Genomic DNA, 20,158 nt, shown 5'->3' with positions numbered 1-20,158 from the left:
TGGGGGGGGGGTTAACCTCCCCTTTCCCCCTCCTAGAATGTTACCCGAATCTAATTAGAGCCAAATCAATAACTGAACTACACGAATAACTCACATAAAAATAACAACCTTTACAGACAAATGAATCTTTACCATTCATAATCAGTTAGCCAAAATTCTCACAGAAACCTAAAATGGATTAACTTTGCACATTTGCTATCAGATCCTGCGATATCTATATATATAACCCATTCAACAGGTGTCCGTCCTTCCTTCCGTCCGTCCGTCCCGTAACCGTTTGATAACCGACACTAGAGGCGCCCCTATCGTGTGTCATATTTCAAACATTCAAATTCAATTAACAATTTTAATTATTATTTAAATTAACAATATAAATTATTATTATTTATTTGGCCAATACATTATTATTTGGTCAATATAACAATATAAATAATTCAGTATATTTGTAATAGGAATTTATTACTGTCACGGAATGCCTGTAATGTTCACTAGGGGGCGAATAACGAAAAACCGGATAGATTTGAACCGCTACGATAAAACGATAAGTGAAATAGTTAAGCTAATATTTTAATATCAATATATATAACCCATTGAACGCGTGCCCGTCCGACCGTCCGTCCGCGTAACGGTATGCCAAAAACGGGCACTAGAGGCGCCCCTATCGTGTATCATATTTCAAGCATTTAAATTAACAATATAAATTATTATTTAAATTAACACCCACTAGGGGCGCCCTAGCGAATGTTACCAGCGAAGGTAAATAAACAAATTAAACTATTTTAAAGTATTTATAGAATGTTTAATAACACTAAATAATGATTTTTAATTATCATGAAATTTGTAATGAACGCCCACTAAGGGGCGTCCCGGGCTCCTAGTTCTCTATAACCAACACCAATCCAACCGACCCAAAAATTTCCAGGACCCAATCCTGTGGATGAATTCCAGTACGTGCGTTAAAATGGCCCATTAGAATATGAAAATTCTAACTTTAAACGAGCGTAACAATCTCCATCCAAATATCTTCCCAAATAACAGGTCTTATATACGAATTATTACCTAAGTAATTTCAATCACCAAATAAAACCTATTGTGTGTTAAAACTCCATAAATTAACAATTTACTTAACATCCAACCTCCTATATAATGTTCTCTATTAATCTCGCCATAACCGGCTTCGTTAATAACCGTGAAACCCCTCGATAGCGGATTTACCTCAACACCAAGTTTCCAATAGAACGACCTGGAAAGAGAACATAAACTGCCAAAATATATAAGATTTATTCACGATTCTTTTACAGTTCGAGACATTATTGAAGCATCGAAACGATGTCACGATCCACCTTGCATTTCCATCCTCTTCGAGAAAGCATTACGAGGGAAAACTTTATCGTTTACCTTAACTGCATACCTTAAATATAAAATTAGCAAAGGAAATGTTTCCAAATATGGAATACACGAAATATTTCGGCAAGGAAAGAAACTTGCTCGATAATACATCTCTCGTAGTCATAGGAAATTATTGTCCGATGAATTGCGAATGTTCCGCGCAAGAAAATCACGTGACGGTCAATTGTTCCGGAAAAGGAATCGACAGAACTCCCGACGTTCTCGTCCGAATGCGACGATTGTCGATTTGAGTAATAATTATATAAAGCAGTTGTCAAATGTCGATTGTGTGACGTGGAGAAACGTCACCTATCTGCGTCTGAGTAATAATTCAATAATTAATATTTCGGATTATTTTCTTTTGCCAAACCTGAAATTCCTGTGGTTGGACGGAAACCGGTTAACCCAATTACCTTCCGGTTTAATGAACCTGGTCGACGTTTCTCCGGGATTTAAGATTTACTTATCCAGAAACAATTGGAATTGCCATTGTCATTCGCTTTTTACCAAGGACTGGTTGCTTAGAAACAGACAGAAGATTGCAGATTTCTCTTATGTTTATTGCGGAAGAAATTCGTCTTCTGTGTCTTTCACCGAAATTGTTTCTAATGATCAATGCGAACAAGTTCCAGAAGATAATTTGGCATCTTCGGTAAATGATTTTTATTGGAACGAAGATTGATTGGATGAAGTTAGTTCTGTTTCAGGATGGAAAATAGCAGTGGCTGTTCTTACTTCGCTCGTGTAAACAGGCGTGATTATTGTTGCTTCCTATTGTTGCTTGTGGAGTTAAACAGATGACCGGCACGACTTTATTGTTAAATGAAAAGAGTGATGTACGAAACCAAGCAACTGCTAATTTGAGGTACAGAGCATATATTTTAAATTGAAAAATTATTAGAAATATATTAAAAAATTGCCGCCGGTATTGTCACCAGGTCAAAATATAGGCTATAACTTGTTTTTTTAACGTACTCTCAATAAATGATTTTCCTTGTACTCGTTTAATTTCGGACTCAATTTTTGTACATTTTTATTTTTAAATCTATTTTATTACCTGGGTTAGATTCTCGTCGTCACTCTTTTCCAAACGGAGTCCAGTTCGGTGTTTCCGGGTCAATCCGAGGATTTTATATTTTAAGATGTAATCCATTCTTTGGCATTTTTGCACGCGTAACTTTAAACTGCATCTTGTTGAAAGATCGCATCGTCATCTCGCGAATGATCTTTCATTATGCAATAAGGAAATACCGGAAGATATCGCCACACACTCCCGTTAAAAATCACGATTTTCCAAGTCCAGTCCAGTCGAATGAACCTGGTAACACAACGCTACCCGTGATAAAAGTCCCATAATTGCACTAAATTTCAAGCGTTGTTACCTACAATTAGTCAATACGTATCAATTTATTTCATATTGTTCTAAACGTTTTGAAAATCAATCCCACATGGAAGGAAATTGTGACTATTTAACACTTTAGTTTGAAATTCATATTTTCACACGAAGATAAAGGATAAAGACCAGGCTAAATACCTCGTTGTTTACCTTTATCATAGTTATTTATTTTACCCAGTTCTTGCCACTTAAGGTTAACGGGTTGGGCGATGGATTTAAATTATCCTAAACTTTTCGAACTGATTGTACGTGTTAATGTCAATGCGAGAGATTAATGAAGTAATTAAACGCAAAAAACTAATTAATAAATACAAGCTGCAAACGACCGTAATTACTATAATCGTTTCCGCACGATTTAAAGTATTTGACTTTTATTTTTAAAGTTTATTTCTCCTGATTTCGCTTTATATAAATTGAAAATACTTCCTTTCTAAGTTCTTGTTTAAAGGTAATCATTTTCGGATGCAAACTGCCTGATTTAATTTAAGTTTCTTCCTGGAAAGATAAATTTATTCTTATTACTTAAAGCTTTAAATATTACAAGTGGTTAGAGTTTCGTCCACGCAGGAAATAATTTCTGTGCCTTTTAATTATTTTTTGCTGTCTTCTTTACGTACGAAGACAGGACATTTTTATTTTCTATTAAGTTTGAGAAAAAATAATCAATAATCGCGAGAAATATTTTATATTTTGCCATAATATGATTAAAATGAGGAAACTTCCAATCGGACAAATACGTAAGTTGGCCGATTAGGGTGGGAAGTTTTATTCCCTTTCGTCGAGATGGTCTAAGATCACGAGTATGTGGGTGGTGATTTTAGGAGACAGAAAAATGTTGGTCTCTTACCTGTCTGTAGGTGAGAATTGAGACCAGATTAGGTGGCGATAAAGATCTGCGGGGATGGTTCATTCGACACCGTCCTCTCGACTATTGTGAGGTCAGCCGGGAGTACGAAGTTGGGAAAGTACTTTCTACCACTTAATCGGCAGTTAGTTGTTAAATGTAACCTTCGGTCGTCTAAAGGTTGGCTTCCAAATTGGAATAACGAGTGTTTTGGAGGGACTTATATTATGGGATGACAGTTGCGGAGTCCGGTAATTGCGAGATTATCTTACTCCTAACGTCGGGATTCCTAACACCAGTTAGTCGATATAGCGGCCAAACACGCTTTTAATTTCCTCGCGTATGATCGAGTGGGTCGAGCGAACGTCGAACGGGAGTGCACCGAAAGGATGAGTCGTGCATATAACAATAAACGAATAAATTTATTAAATCGAATTAAACAATTGATACAAAAAGTTATACAACAGATCGATTAATTAATCGATTACAATAGGGTATATATGCAAATAACATAATTCAAACCAAATATACTACGCCTAAATCAATGGCTATTCTTTGTAACTTCTATGCGTAACTGGCGTATGGAGGTCAATTCTGTGTTACAACTATGTCTAAGTCGTGAGTGGAGAGAGTTACCAATATCTAACAAGACATACAACCTCAGAAGTATTCTTGTAGTCTTCGGGTATCGATGTCTTCTAAATATAGAGTTCTGAATGTCCGTAATTCGTTGTGGACTTGACTATTCACCTCGATATGGGAGCTGACTCGTAAGATACAATTCCTCGAATATATTCCAGATTCTATTGGATTCTTCTATCTACGGAGAGCCTTCTCCACGCCTTCGTTATACTGTCGCCTCGGGTGGTGCCTTCTTTGTGGCTCCTCTATATAGAGACAGAACACTAACTCCTGGCGAACTTTAGGCGATCTCAAGGTATTCTCAAGGCGTCTCCTCGATTTTGGCCGACTCGCGGAGAAGCCTGTTGATACCTACTCTTCCTCCGAGGTACTTGTGGCTAACTCCTCGATTTTGGCGCTAACTTCGCTAATATTCTTTGTCAATGTGCAATCAAACATATGGATTTCTCCCACGTGAAAAGAATGCACGGGGGCAATCTTGAGGAGTAAAATCGTCAGTTGAGTCGGTGATGAGAGGGGTGATAAGACCCCACAAAAGGAAGTTGATTTCCGTCGAACCGGAATTTCTCTTCCCTTCTCGGTCGAAGAAGTCTTCAAGTTGACTTTACTTTCCATTTGGTATGAACACCTTATAAACGTAATGCCTTACGTTTCTATATATCTCTCTTTACAAATTATAGAGAATATACACAAAAGATTTGGGAAGTGAAAGTTTGTTACATCTTCCCCTTCAAAGGAAGTTCCGTGTTGCGCTTCCGTTGAAAAAAAGCACAAAGTTTGTTGAAGTGTCAACAATAAAATATAAAATATTATTTCAATTATAAACATGAATTTTACAAACAATTCCCTAAAATACCGACCCCTAAATTCTGATTTTCACACTATCATCGGGCTTTGTTGCTATCCCATTTAATACATTCTCGCTTCGTCTTACTTTATTGCGTCTTAACTATTAAATGTTTCCTTTCTAAAGTTTCTTTTATTCTAAAATTTTGTGATCCCTTTTATTCCTTTTGATCGACGATGTCAAAGTCCGGTGTCGCCGAAACGACACTTACGTAACTTGTTTTCCTGACGGTTTAAATTATTAAATTTTACATTTCCTTTTTAAGTACTATTTCCTTTGTCTGGCAAATATAAAACGAATACAATTTATGTTTATTTCATATTCACTAATAAAATTTTTGTTATAATAATTTAACCTGAGTCGGACAGAAACGTTCTTTTGTGTCACGAAACACAGTTGATTAACGCCATTCGCACACGTCTTAAAGAAAGAAAATAAGTAATATAATAATTTACAATATCAACTTTTGTAAACGAACAACTCACTTGTAATAAATGGGCAAAACAAATTGTTTATTCGTAAAACATTCATTTAACGTTTATCCGATATTGTTCCTTTCACTGCAACAGAAATAAACGAGCAGATTAAAAACTGTATACGTCATATTTCTGTAGGAAGTGACGATTGAATGTAACTGACGTTATAATTTATCGTGTTGCCGACGTAGCGACAGTTGAGATATCGAATATTAGGTGTTCGGAATTGTGTTTTATTGTTGATTCTTTTCTAACGATCTTACTTCTGAGATTCGTCTGTCGATGTAATTACAAGACTCATTGGACGAGATGAGGTGGGTTATCTTTTTGCAATTCCTATTTTTAGTGGTAAATTCTTGTCAACAATTTTGGCAACATTGGAAAAATGTTTCTTGTCCGTCATCAGAAAACAGCTGCTACGAATCAAAGAACTTTTCCTCCGTTCAAATATCCAACCAGTCTTTATCCATCGAGTGCGGCGAGGAAACGATTGACTCTCGTTTGATGCGATGCTTGGACGTTAAAAATGTACAAAAGATAACATTTACTGATTGTTTTCTGACGGGGATTGACTTTGGAATATTCACTTTCGGGTATGAAATCGAACAAGTCCTAATATTCTACGAACCAAACCGGCATAACAGAAGCTTCGAGAGCGCCTCGTTTAATAACATGTCCTCTTTGCGATATGTCTATATATTCGACATGAAGACGTCGGAACTTCTAAATGTAACATTTCGCAATGTTCCATCGCTGACTTCATTGAGAATTGATCGATATAACTTCAGGTTATTTCCAAACAGACCTTTCCGAGAGTTAATTAATCTTTCAGAATTGTACCTCACGAGTGGTAAGTTAAAAGTTTTACCCGAAGATCTATTTTATAATCTTTACAGTTTAACAAAACTGGACTTAAGTCACAATAACATTGAATCGATTCATCCACTTGTCTTTAGAAATCTCACCCGATTGGAATATTTGGATTTAGCAATTAATCAAATAAAGGATTTACCCAGTGAAATGTTGAAAGGTCTTTTTAACTTAAGGACATTTTACATTAGTTTTAACCAACAATTATCAGAAATTCCGTCCGGATTCTTTAAGAAACTGCACAACTTGACTAAATTTGATGCATGGAGTTGTTCCTTTTCTTCACTCGAAGAAGATGTATTTTCTGACTTAATTAATTTGAAAACCATCTTTTTAAATTACAACCAAATTGAACATCTCCCGCCGAATCTTCTCAGAAATAACAAACTGCTGACAAAGTTTTGGTGTTGCTGTAATAAAATATCGACACTTCCAACAGGAATTTTTGACGGACTTTCTGAACTGCGAGAGTTAGATTTCTGGGGAAACCAGTTAGAAAATCTTCCCAAAAATGTTTTTCAGAGTTTGTCGTCATTGGAGGAACTCAATTTATCAACAAATCGCCTGACATTTTTACACGAAAACATCTTTCTCCCGTTGACTAGATTAACGCTTCTCGATCTATCTTACAACAATTTAACTACAATTATTGGTAAGAGTCTTTTTAGCAGCAGCAAACATCTACGTACTCTCGATTTAAAGAATGCAGGTTTGACGCAATGGCCGGTGGTAAATTGGACAGAATACAATTTGACTGAAATCGATTTTTCAAAAAATCATTTTGAAACTGTGAAGTTGCCAATTTACACACCAAATCGTGTGAAAATTGATCTGTCTAAGTGTAAAATCAGAACAATTTACGTGGATGACAGCAAATACGGATTTCAAATGCCGACTTATGATTTAAGTAATAATGAAATTACTTGTGATCAGAAACTGCAGCAATTCGTTTCTGCTTTTAAATCAAATATAGAAGTAGCGAAAGAAATGTTTCCAAACATAGAAAACACGAAATGTTTCGGGGAAGAAAGAAATTTGCTGGATTATACATCTTTCGTAGTCATAGAAAATTATTGTCCGACTAATTGCGATTGTTTTGCAGAACATAATCACGTGATAGTCAATTGTTCCGGAAAGAGAATCGACAGAATTCCCGACGTTCTCGTTTCGAATGCGACGATTGTCGATTTGAGTAATAATTACATAAAGGAGTTGCCAAATGTCGATTGTGTGACGTGGAGAAACGTCGCCCATCTGCGTCTGAGTAATAATTCAATAAGTAATATTTCGGATTATTTTCTTTTGCCAAACCTGAAATTCCTGTGGTTGGACGGAAACCGGTTAACCGAATTGCCTTCCGGTTTAATGAATCTGGTCGACGTTTCTCCGGGATTTAAACTTTACTTATCCAGAAACAATTGGAATTGCCATTGCCGTTCGCTTTTTACTAAGGACTGGTTGCTTAGTAACAGACAGAAAATTGTCGATTTTCCTGACTTTTTCTGCTCGGGAAATTCGTTTTCTCTGTATTTTACGGAAATTGTTTCTAATGACCGATGCAGAGAAATTGCAGAAGATAATTTGGCGTCGTCCATAAATGTTTCGTGTACAAAATGCGTGTCTCCAGAGAAAGTTAGTTCTGTTTTTGTATGGAAAATCGCAGTGGCTGTTCTTACTTCGCTATTGTTTATAGTTGTAATTATTCTGGTTTGCTTTATTTTTTATCGCACAAGAGGAAATGTTCAGCGAGTGCCAAAGACTAATAAAGAGGAAGTGGTTCATTACAATGTTTTCACTTGACGAATTCTGTAATTACGACAATTCAAATATATCTATTTTCATTTATTTAATCAGTACTTGCTAATAAATCGTCATTATGAATTTGTATATGCTTTTGTGGCTAACTTTTATATACTTTTGTGGTTAATTCTAATTAAGTATTATAAAATGTGTAATAATTAAATAAAACTGTAATTCAATGACAAAGTCAATACTAAAATTCGACAATAAAGTAATACTTTATATACAGAAAATACAGAAATGAAAGTAACAATTTATAGTTCAGTAAAATAATTAGTAAAAAACGTAACACATCGTTGATATTTCGATAATAATTAATTTTTTCCTTTGGGGAATCTGCCGCAATTCGTTTTCAGATTTGCTGCTTTCAATTTGTTATTATTTTTCGCTTTGTAGTTCAACTTTCGAGCTGTTTATGCTATTTTATACTTTAAACAAATGAAGGATTGAAAAGTGCATTTACGTTACATTACATTGTAAATATATATAACAGTGCAAGATACTTTTATAAGTAATTTTGATGGATTTTCTACAGGAAATTATATCGAAATATTTTATTACTCTGTGTTTATTATACGATGTATAGAGGTTCTGTTTTTGATGACAAATGGTTTACGTACATTGCGACTTCACTTCTGTTTTCCCATACAATTAGTGTTTAGTTACTTTCGTGTTGAGATTTTCGTTTAGATAAAATATCTTAATCACAGAGAATTGGGGACAATAGAAGAATGAAAATGAAAAAGAAAATAGATGCTACTAGTACAAAACAAATAGACTCCGTAGATAGATATTTGGCAAAAATGGTATTTTTATAGAGGTAAACTAGGAAGAAATTAATAGACTCGATAGATGTGAATTTAGAAATTCAAGAGGAACATATTGATGTGGATAATTGTCAAGCGGTACCCAATAGAGCTAACAATCCGAATATAAAAAATAACGACAAAAAAGCTCGATCTTAATATACAAAGATATTTTAATTTCTCGCAAAAATTAATAAGAGCCAGAATGCAGGGGTCACGGAACAACGTCTAACAACAAAGTGACAAATTGACAGTTGGGCTCTTCGTAGTAGACGAAAAATGACAGAAAATCCAACAACTTGGCCTAAAAGCATTAAACAACACATAGAGACTTTCTAGTGTAGATTTATCCGCCCACAATTATTTCAGATTTCCTTTGAACAGCAGGGACAAAACGTTTGTCAGAAGTTCATTGAAATAAAGGCTTTCAAATAAACTGTTATACGTTAGTGGACATTGTACTCAGTCGCAATATAAAAAATAGTTTGTTTCTATGGAAGACACGTTGGAAATGACGTCACGAGCACTACGATTACAAGGAGATTCCTTCCGTCGCTATGATAAAAATTAAGAAAATTGTTTAAAAACACTTCTTACCATACGCACGCCATTTGCAGCAGTTGACGTTAAAAATGTTATTGTTCTTCTCTGGAAGAGGCGAAAAAGTTCTCGAAAACACAGGTCACTGAGAAACGAATGTAATATTTTCCTTGTCTGAATTTTATTTGGGCCTGGAGATTCAAATCGCAGGCCTATAACATAGTTTCTATCGTCCGTTTTTCGTTAATTTCGAGAAGGAGTTTGCTAGATGATTTATATTAAAATATAATTGAGGTTCGTCGCTATGACCAGATCACGATAAGTAATTTACATTTTTTACGGTCAAGAGTCACAGTAGTGAGTCCTTTTTAAGTAAAGAAGTCACCGACCGATTATACATACAGGAGTCAGAATTGCCATGTTCTGAAGACGATTTTTCCGCTTCCCGGAATTGTTGGAAAGTGTGCACAATGTCAAAGTTTTTTGTAAAGCCGTTGGCTAAATATTAGTAATAATAAAAATCGTCTAAAAAATTAACACTGCAAACCCAGGTAGAGAAAAAACTACTGTGTGTAGAAAGCTCAAATTTTAAACTTAAGCCTTGTGTATTATTGGTGAGATACAAGCCATACTTCCGGTTGGATAGGTTAAAGTTCACAGGATTTCCCATAGAGTCAGTTCAGTTTTACGACTTAATTTTATGCTTATAAAGATGAAATTGCGTGGATACAAATAAATTTTATTTAAAACGTCACTCAGATTTATAAATGCTCTTATTTTTGCGAATTAGTACTACTTATAGCGATTTTTCTAAACGACGTATAGTCTTGTGTCTTGACGAAAGAGTACAATTATTAAACAGAAACAATTGATATCTATTTGAAATGTAAAAAAAATGCGCCAAGTAACAACTTGTGTCAATTTACACGGCTACAGACTTACAATGACATTTTCTACTTGGCCACATCAATCACATTCATAGTTCCATTAGATTTGGAAATACCACCATTACCGCAAAATATTACAATTGATTGTACTGTCTCCATACAGGAAATCATTTCTGTGCCTTTCAAAGTATCTTTTTTCGGTCTTCTTTACATACGGAAGTAAGACATTTTCATTTTCCCTTAAGTTTAACAGAACAATAACCGATTACCTGCAAGTTAAACTTCCGTCTATTGTCAAAATGAATTTTAAATTTTAACGAATCAAATCTATAGAGGAAAACGACCGATTAACTCCTTTTAACATGGCAAAAGACTTTAATTCGTGACACTTTTTCATTTATCTTTAATATAATATTGCTCTTCCCTGGAACGGGAAGAAACCAGGAAATTACAAACACTATACGTAATACTTATCGTGGAAATGACGTCATAAATTGTCGTGTTCGCGAACACTGGCATAGACCTATTCAAAGTAACATTTTTGTAAATTACGATTTCACTGTTCGTCGACTGTTCCCTTTTTATTAATTTTCGTGTAGTTCGAATTCAATCGAATGTTAAAACAAAATGGAAATTAATAAATACATTAAATTCTTATTTCCCGATATGGTTTATATACACGTTTTAAGAAAGCTGCACACTTCGGGCGATGATAAGCGAGAGGAAAGCGCCTCATTTTCCTCTTCTACTTCCGTTCCAGTCATTCGGGTGCTTCCGAAAGATGTTGAACGAAGCAGAAGCCGAAAGTCGCCTACACCCGACAAGAAACGGGCGGTTGTCAAATCTTCGAACGAAAGCACCTCGTCTCCTGTCGCGTATTTGTAACGACGATACCCGAAAGTTGTGAAATTAACGGAGGACAAGCGGTCGCGCGAGGTAAGACTCGACGAAAGAGATCCTGAAAAAATCCGTCGAATGTAAGAATCCTTGGTGGAAAAGGCTTTTCTTCTTTTGTAGAAAATAAACATTTTATCCGCCGAAGTCGACTTTGCCAGGCGGAAATGACTTATCACTCGACTACGACCTAATTTACAGCTTTTATTTCAATGAACTTCTGACAAACGTTTTTTATGGATAACATCTCTTTTTTCTTTTCATTTCCACTCCTATATTTCCCTCGAGTCTCTGTGATTGAGATCTTTTATAATAACGAAAAAGTTAATATGAAAGTAACTAAACACTAATTGTATGGGAAAACAAAAGTGAAGTCGCGATGTAACTAAACCATTTGCCATCAAAAACTAACAAAACTTCCAAACGTTCTATAATAAACACCGGATAATCAATTATTTCGATGTTATTTCCTGTAGACAATCCACTAAAATTACTTATAAAAGTACCTTGCACTGTTATATATATTTACACCGTAATATAAAGTGAACGCAGTTTTCCATTTTTCGTTTGTTCAAAGTATAAAATAATATAAACAGCTAATAAGTAAACTGAATTACAGAGAAATAGATAATATCAATAGCAAATCTCGAAACGAATTGCCGGAAATTCTGCATAGAAAAATGTTAATTGTTATCGAAATATCAACGATGTGTTACAGAGAATACGAATCTTATAATATAATCGAGATGGGTTGATGATAATAATAATAATCGCCGAGCCAAAACGGTTAGGAGTTGAAAGTTGAAATCTGCTACACAGGGTACGTCACGAGAATGTACACTAAGAAAGGATTTTTCGAAATTCTCCCCGCGGGGAGAGAAACGAGATTTAAGGCTTATCCTAAAGAACTCGGCTTCTACTGTACTATTTTAGATGCAATTTTTTATTTTTAACTGCGTTTTAGTAGGGTATCACATTTACACGATATCACGTGGGGTATGAAAGAAGTGTATTTCTTAACAATGAAAATGTTAAGATGGAAGTGTTCAGAGGAAGCGACGTGCAATATTTAGAGCTGGGGATGCGGTTTTTTGCGTTTTTGCGGGAAATCGAACGTATTTCTAGACCCGTACAAAAATTCTCTAATTAGGCTGGAAACAGGGGACCTAATTCTTGCATTCTGTGAAAACGGGTAAGATTGGCGATAATGTAATAATCTTAATCTCCGCGATCGTTACTTTTTTCCGGTTATCTGCTAGTTTTAATAATAATTTTTCTGAATTATAAATTGTTACTTTCATTTCTCTACTTTGTGTATATAAACTATTGTTTTATTGTTAAATTTCAGTATTGACTTTGTGATTGATTTTCAGCTTTATTATCTAATCATTACACATTTTATTATATAATACTTACACCAAATTCATCACAAAATCATATACAAGTAACATTTGTTACAGCATATTTGAAATAAACAAAATCCATTTCTATAAACAAATATAAAATAATCACAATTTATTGGCAAGTACTGATTAAATTGATGAACGTAGATACATTTTAATTGTCGTAATTGTAGAATTCGTCCAGCGTAAACATTGTAACAAATCACTTCGTCTTCTTTCTCGACATTTTTCTTCTCTGCGACAACAAACAACGCAAACAACAACAATCACGCCTATTAACATTAACGAAGTAAGAAAAGCCACCGCGATCTTCCATTTTGAAACAGAACTAACTTCATCCAATCAATATTCGTTCGAAGAAGAAGCATTTACCGAAGATGACAAATTTATTTCTGGAATTTCTGTGCATCCGTCGTTAGAAGCAATTTCGGTGAAAGACAAAGACGACGAATTTCTCGCGCAGAAAACATCGGAGAAATCTGCAATCTTCTGCCTGTTTCTAAGCAACCAGTCCTTAGTAAATTGCGAGTGACAATGGCAATTCCAATTGTTTCTGGATAAGTAAACTTTAAATTCTGAAGAAACGTCGACCAGGTTCATTAATCCGGATGAAAATTGGGTTAACCGGTTTTCCTTCAACCACAGGTATTTCAGGTTTGGCAAAAGAATATAATCCGAAATATAAATTAAAGAATTATTACTCAGACGCAGATGGGTGACGTATCTCCACGTCACACAATCGATATCAGATAACTCCTTTATGTAATTATTACTCAAATCGACAATCGTGGCATTCGGGACGAGAACTTCGGGAATTCTGTCGATTCCCTTTCCGGAACAATTGACCATCACGTGATTTTGTTCTGCAAAACAATCGCAATTCATCGGACAATAATTTCCTACGACTACGAGAGATGTATTATCGAGCAAATTTCGTTCTTCTCCGAAACATTTCGTGTTCTCTATGTCTGGAAACATTTTTTTCGCTATTTCTATATTTGATTTTAAAGCAGAAACGAATTGCTGCAGTTCGTAGTTACAAGTGATTTCATTATACCTTAAATAATAAGTCGGCATTTGAAATCCATATTTTTTGTCATCGATGTAAATTGTTCTGATTTTACAATTAGACAGATAAATTTGCACGCGATTTGGAGTGTAAATTGGCAAGTTGACGGTTTCAAAATGATTATTTGACAAATCGACTTTAGTCAAGTTGTATTCCGTCCAACTTATCGTCGGCCATTGTGTCAAATTTGTCTTATATAAATTTAGATAATTGAGATGCTTGCTGCTGCCAAAAGGACACTTACCAGTAAGTTTAGTTAAATTGTTCTCAGATAGATCGAGATCCGTTAAATTAATCAATGGGAGGAATACGTTTTCGTGTAATAATGTCAGGCTATTCGATGATAAAATGAGAGTTTTCAATGACGACAAATTCTGAAAAACATCTTCGGGAAGATTTTCTAACCGGTTTCCCCGCAACGTTAACCATCGCAGTTCAGAAAGTCCATGAAAAATTCCTGTCGGAAGTGTCGATATTCTATTAAACGAACAGGAAAACTTTGTCAGCAGTTTATTATTTCTTAGAAGATTTGGAGGGAGATGTTTAATTTTGTTGGAATTTAAATCGACGTAGTTCAAATTAATTAAGTCAGAAAATACATCGTCTTCGAGTGAATAAATAGAACAATCCCATGCAGAAAATTCAGTCAAGTTGTGCAGTTTCTTAAAGAATCCGGATGGGATTTCTGATAATTGTCGGTTCTTAATAATAGAAAATGTCCTTAAATTAAAAAGACCTTTCAACGTGTCACCTGGTAAATCCTTTATTCGATTAGATCCTAAATGCAAATATTCGAGTTTGGTGAGATTTCTGAAGACAAGTGGATGAATCGATTCGATGTAATTGTTATCTAAGGCCAGCTTGGTCAAATTATGAAGATTATAAAATAGATCTTCGGGTAAAACTTTTAACTTACCATTCGTGAGGTACAATTCGAAAAGATTAATTAACTCTCGGAAAGGTTTGTTCGGAAATAAACTGAAGTTATACCGTTCAATTGTCAATGAAGTCAGCGACGGAACATTGCGAAAAGTTAAATTTAGAAGTTCCGACGTCTTCACTCCTCGTATTTCGACAGATCGCAGACTGGTCATGTTATTAAACGAGGCGCTTTCGAAGTTTCTTTCATACAGGATTGATACATACCAGATGTTGACGTGCTCGATTGCATGTCCAAACGTGAATATTCCAACGTCAATCTCCGACAGAAAACAATCTCTAAATGATATCTTTTGTACATTTCTAACGTTTAAACATCGCATCAAACGAGAGTCAATCGTTTTGTCGCCACAATTCAGCCGTAAGGATTGATCGAATATATCAACAGAGGAAAAGTTCTTTGATTCGTAGCAGCTGTCTGCCGTTGAAGTACAAGAAACATTTCCCCAATGTTGCCAAAACTCTTGACACGAATTCACCACTAGAAATAGTAATTGCAAAACGATAACAAACCTCATCTCTCCCGACCAGACTTAATTCACTTGTCACGGAGAACAGCAAAAACAGTCGACAAAAAATACACAACTGGCAATCCGTGTACTTACGTGTTTGATACTGTTACTATTTCTTTCTGACCGACTCAAAACGCGTTAAATTATGACCTCAGTGACATCGATTTCCTACAGATATATGACGTATAAAGTTTTTAATTTCCTGGCTTATTTCCGTTGCATTGGAAGGGACAATATCGGACGTTAAATTAATATTTTACGAATAAAAAAAAAATTGGTTTGCACTTTTATTATACATTTGTTCGTTTAAAGCAATTGATATTACAAAATAAAATATTTTTCTTCTTTTTCTAAGACGTATTTGTATTGTGTTAATCAATCGTATTTTGTGACACAAAAGAATGTTTCTGTCCGACTCCAGTTAAATTATTATAATAAAAATTTCATCACTGAATTTGAAATAAATATAAACTGTATTTTTTTCTATTTGTTCGGATTATTTTCATTTTTTCTCAAACTTAAACGGGTATTTTAGTTTTCTTTTTTGATAAGGAAAATGGCAAAAAATAATTAAGAGACATTGTAATGATTTTCTGTACGAATCAAACTTTAACAATTTGTAATATTTAAAGCATTTAATCGAGTACAAGTACAAGGTAAATGCGAAACTGTGGCAAATAATATATATTGCAGAAATAAAGAAATTAATCTACGAGTAAGAAACTTAAATAAATTGACGCAGTTTGCATCTAAAATTAATTAACTTTACCAACGAAAGGATAAAGGAAAGATGTGGAAGTTTGATAACGGAAAATCCGGAAATATAAACTTAAAAACTGAACCTTAAGTAGTTTGAAAGCAATTGTGGTAAATGTGGTCATTTACAGATTTAAATTTTCCCTTATTAATTACTTTTTCTGTCGTTTGCATTTAAGTAAATAAATAAATAATTTGTCATTTGTCTACAACGACTTTTATTACTAAAACATATTAGACTGATGATTCGATTCTGGAATTTAAAAAAAACTTATCAGAAAAAACAGTCTTTATTTTTCACCCGAACACAAGTTACACGGTATTAAATCAATATGCCTCGATGTAATTAATTTATTATAATATTATTTCCGTCTACTAGTACGTATTTTCTATTATCAGGACTTATTAGACTGGCGTTAAGGATACAGCAACACAGTTTCACTTTCATTGGCTACATTACAATAAAATGAATAAATCAATTTGACTCTGTTTATATTTTATAATCAGTGTAATACTTTTCATTATTGTCTTTAGTATTAAAGCTGTTAGAATTTTTGGCCTTTACGATACATTGAACTTAAACACGGTTACATTTTTAATCAGTTATAGGTTAAAGTAACTGAAACTCTGCACCAATTTAATAAAGGAAATCAATTCTTATATTTTAATCAGTGTTTCAAAATTTTAGTCAATAACCTTAAGTTTTATATAAAACATTTCGCTAATATTTTGAAAAAACTCCTAGTTCAGTAACTCAAACAAGAAGTTTTTCCCTAACTCTTTTAATAACTGAAAAACATGAAATAGTACGTTCGACGTTCTCTCTGTATATATTAAGAGTATTCGAAATGACCGTTTGTACCCTTCTAACAACCTAAAAGAATTTAAATATCAATAGCATCTTCAATGATACTCCTGAAAATGTGCAATGTAACAAAAGTCAAATTAAATATAAACAATAAACATTTTTTTTATCTAAAAATGTTTCCTAAGGAAATGTTTACAGTTCATTTGTTAATCTGAGATGTTGCTGCACTCTGTGAACATTCATTTCTCATTATCTGTCATATAAATATCTTAAAGTTATATAATGACAAATAATCAGAAATTAATTGTGACAGAGTTTTTTTTTTCAGCAGATTTTGCTTAAGCCGTAGCTTTTCTAATCTGTTTGGTTTAATTCTAATTAAACACACTTACCTTTCAGTAAAAGTTATATTTTTAAATTTTCAAAAATTCTGTGTTTTCAATAAATAACTGCCTATCTTTAATGCACTAAATTCTTACGGTGTTAATTCCACCATCAAATTGTACATATCGAGTCGAGGTACTTTAACACGAAATATGAAAGATGAAGGCAGCTACGATAATTTTGTGAACTACTTCTTGTTTAAATACAAAATCGAAAGCTAACTGTAGAAATGCACATTTTACGTATCTTTTTCCCGCGGTAATCTACAAACCTTTTTGTAATTTGTCAGTCGTATTTTTAAACTAATAAAATCTATAAAACTTGAAGCGAGTGTTTCAATATGTATATATAACAACAAAGTTTAATTCCGATTTTCAAGATCGTTTCTCAAATACAACAATCACACTAACTGTAGTTGTCTATGTGTTCTTATGTTCTTTTTTTACATCATCATTTATATAATTCTTTTAATACCAAAACATGATGTAGTTAAATCAGGGTCTGTTTTCAGTTGATTTACACAGCACGGATATCCAAGTGACAGGCGAATAATAGCATGGTTTTACTATAAAAATTCCAATCTGATTATACAGTATTTAATCATTCGACCAGAAAGTTATAATTTTGTATATTAATATTTTTGCGCAGTTATAAATATTTCTTTTTAATAATACGCTTGAAAAATTAATTTTATATTTATTTTATTATACGTAAATAATAAAATATTTTTAGTAAACTATAAAATGTTACAATCATTGTCGAGTACTTCAACACACGTAAGTGACATTACATTCGTTTACAATACACCTTTTGATTGGAGAACAATTAAAAAATAAAAAGTAAATAAAACACAAAATATTAGTCGTTCCTCTAAATTTCAGTTGTCAAACACATTCATAAATCATTATATAAAAATCTCATCTTCGATACAAAACATAAAAATTTTACTGTTGAAATACAATGGTCATTTGATTACATTCAAATAAAAAAAAATTTACATTTACTCTTTCGGCAGAAAGCTGAGACATCAAAGTTAAACCTCTTCGTTCGTAAGCGATATTTAATGCGCATACGACTGAATAGGGAAACATGGCACAAAACTGAAAGTTAGTTTACTAGATTTCTTTCAATTTATACTTTTGATCCACACTTCGTGCAGTAAGATGCATCTTCCGGCGACGACAGAATACGCTTATACGAGTTAAAAGCAGAAATTCGAGCAAACGGATAAAGGCAAGTGTCACACATTCGTGGCGTTTCCTCCGAATGTTGAAGAACGTGAGCTAAAAAGCTTCGTTCGCACGAAAACTGGCAATCGCACTTTGGACAGCCCAAATTAATATGCAGTCGAATATGCTTAACCATTTTATCTTGTCGAGCAAAATAACTACTGCATAAACAACACGCGAAATCTTTTACAACGGTACGCATTTTCTCGTGTTTACCGTAACTTGAGCAATACGTAAACGTTTTGTGACTCGTGTCGCGCTCGAACGGCCTTTCATTTGTACGCTTTCTGCTACGATCGGCCAAATAGGATTTACGAAAAAAACGTTTGCCGCATATCTTGCACTGGTAACGTCTTTCTCTCGTATGAATTCTGCGATGAGTGGTCATGAGAAATTTCGTCGAAAAACATTTTTTACACATATCACATTTGAACGGCTTCTCTCTGGCGCGAGTTCTGTTGTGGCGATCGACAATAGATTTTAAAGTTTTAAAACAAAATTCACATTTATGACTCATTGCGAAACTTTGTGTAATTTGACGTATCTGAAAAATAAACAAAAACATTAATACAAACTTTTTAAGAACTTGTATTTAATCTATGAGTGTTTATACTAAAGAAGAGATAAAAGTAATATTTTATTTGAAGATTTAAATTATCTGAAGCAAAATAGAATTAATCTAAATTGTATAAATCCGTAATTTGTTTTTCCCGCTCGACTAGTCACCGACCTCCACCGGAAGAGGAACACGAGGAGACCGCCTTCGCCTAGCACGCAACGGGGCACTTTCCAAGAAGAAAAGCCCCGAGGCGACCCGACTCGACAAAAACAAAAATCTATTGTTCAAACCTATTAACGGGACCATCTCTACGCCGCTATTTTTGATTTTTGTTTTAACCTACGAACATTTTGAAAATTACCTATATTTGTAGATTCTTAGCTACATTCATGGTCTTTTTTTTTAGCGAAGGATTCAAATATTTAGTTATTATCCTAAAACTCTAGATTAACCCCCTTTGACGAGATTTTTATATTATATTAACCTAGATATATATTGAATATTAACTTAACGAGAGAGTAAAAATAAGAATTTATGTAACCTTACATACCTCTATCCGGAATTCAAGGATTCTTTACTCCAAATAACTTAATATTAACATTTATTTTAAATCTAAGAAGTGTCTTCGTCACCTTACCCGAAGATGGCTGACCCACGAAACGTTACGACCGACCATCCGATTTAAGTACTAACAACCCGAATTAATTTATCCACGTGAACGCGCAACAACTCTATCAACTTACCTACGATTCTTGCACACCGGAACAGTTTATATCCTAAAATCCAAGACGGGGATATCGTCCCACAAACCACAACTCCTTCGAACAAAGGAATTCCACAAAATAGTCTCAACTCGGGTGAACTTCGAACTGTAGCCTCGACCCTAATTCACGAATGACGTCACCCACCCAACCGACTGCTTCCAAGAAACCCAAGACGCTCGCGTCTCCTAAACTCGAGTAATAAATATTGTCACGCGTCTAACCCCCGTATTCACATTTCGAGAATGCGCAGGGGACAAAACAGTTTCTCGTGGTGGTCGGCAGGGGCGCTGTTACACCCCTAAAGCCTGAGCGTTGCAACGGGTAGAAAAAGCTTCTTAGTCCCT

General features: G+C 34.3%; 3 protein-coding genes across 3 annotated transcripts; 2 read left to right on the top strand and 1 right to left on the bottom strand.

Moving 5' to 3' along the window:
* Positions 1-1,540: 1,540 nt before the first annotated feature.
* Positions 1,541-2,071, top strand: LOC136979010 (uncharacterized). Its single transcript, XM_067274889.1, has one exon. It carries the CDS (start codon positions 1,541-1,543, stop codon positions 2,069-2,071), a length of 531 nt encoding a protein of 176 aa, XP_067130990.1.
* Positions 2,072-5,734: 3,663 nt separating this feature from the next.
* On the top strand, positions 5,735-8,264 carry LOC136979021 (protein toll-like). The gene has a single exon (XM_067274900.1). The coding sequence runs from the start codon at positions 5,904-5,906 to the stop codon at positions 8,262-8,264; it is 2,361 nt and encodes a 786-aa protein (XP_067131001.1). The 5' UTR covers positions 5,735-5,903.
* A 4,482-nt stretch (positions 8,265-12,746) lies between these two features.
* Positions 12,747-15,382, bottom strand: LOC136979018 (carboxypeptidase N subunit 2-like). The gene has a single exon (XM_067274896.1). It carries the CDS (start codon positions 15,318-15,320, stop codon positions 13,137-13,139), a length of 2,184 nt encoding a protein of 727 aa, XP_067130997.1. The 5' UTR covers positions 15,321-15,382; the 3' UTR covers positions 12,747-13,136.
* Positions 15,383-20,158: the final 4,776 nt, after the last annotated feature.

Source organism: Centruroides vittatus, unplaced genomic scaffold (genome assembly GCF_030686945.1).
Source record: "Centruroides vittatus isolate TY-2023 unplaced genomic scaffold, ASM3068694v2 contig_567, whole genome shotgun sequence".
NCBI classification, from domain to species: domain Eukaryota; kingdom Metazoa; phylum Arthropoda; class Arachnida; order Scorpiones; family Buthidae; genus Centruroides; species Centruroides vittatus.
This window is presented reverse-complemented; position numbering and strand designations above follow the sequence as displayed.

Bases quoted from the DNA above. Each gene is read 5' to 3' on its own strand.
- LOC136979010 (XM_067274889.1), top strand. From the start codon at position 1,541: ATGTTCCGCGCAAGAAAATCACGTGACGGTCAATTGTTCCGGAAAAGG.
- LOC136979021 (XM_067274900.1), top strand. From the start codon at position 5,904: ATGAGGTGGGTTATCTTTTTGCAATTCCTATTTTTAGTGGTAAATTCT.
- LOC136979018 (XM_067274896.1), bottom strand. From the start codon at position 15,320: ATGAGGTTTGTTATCGTTTTGCAATTACTATTTCTAGTGGTGAATTCG.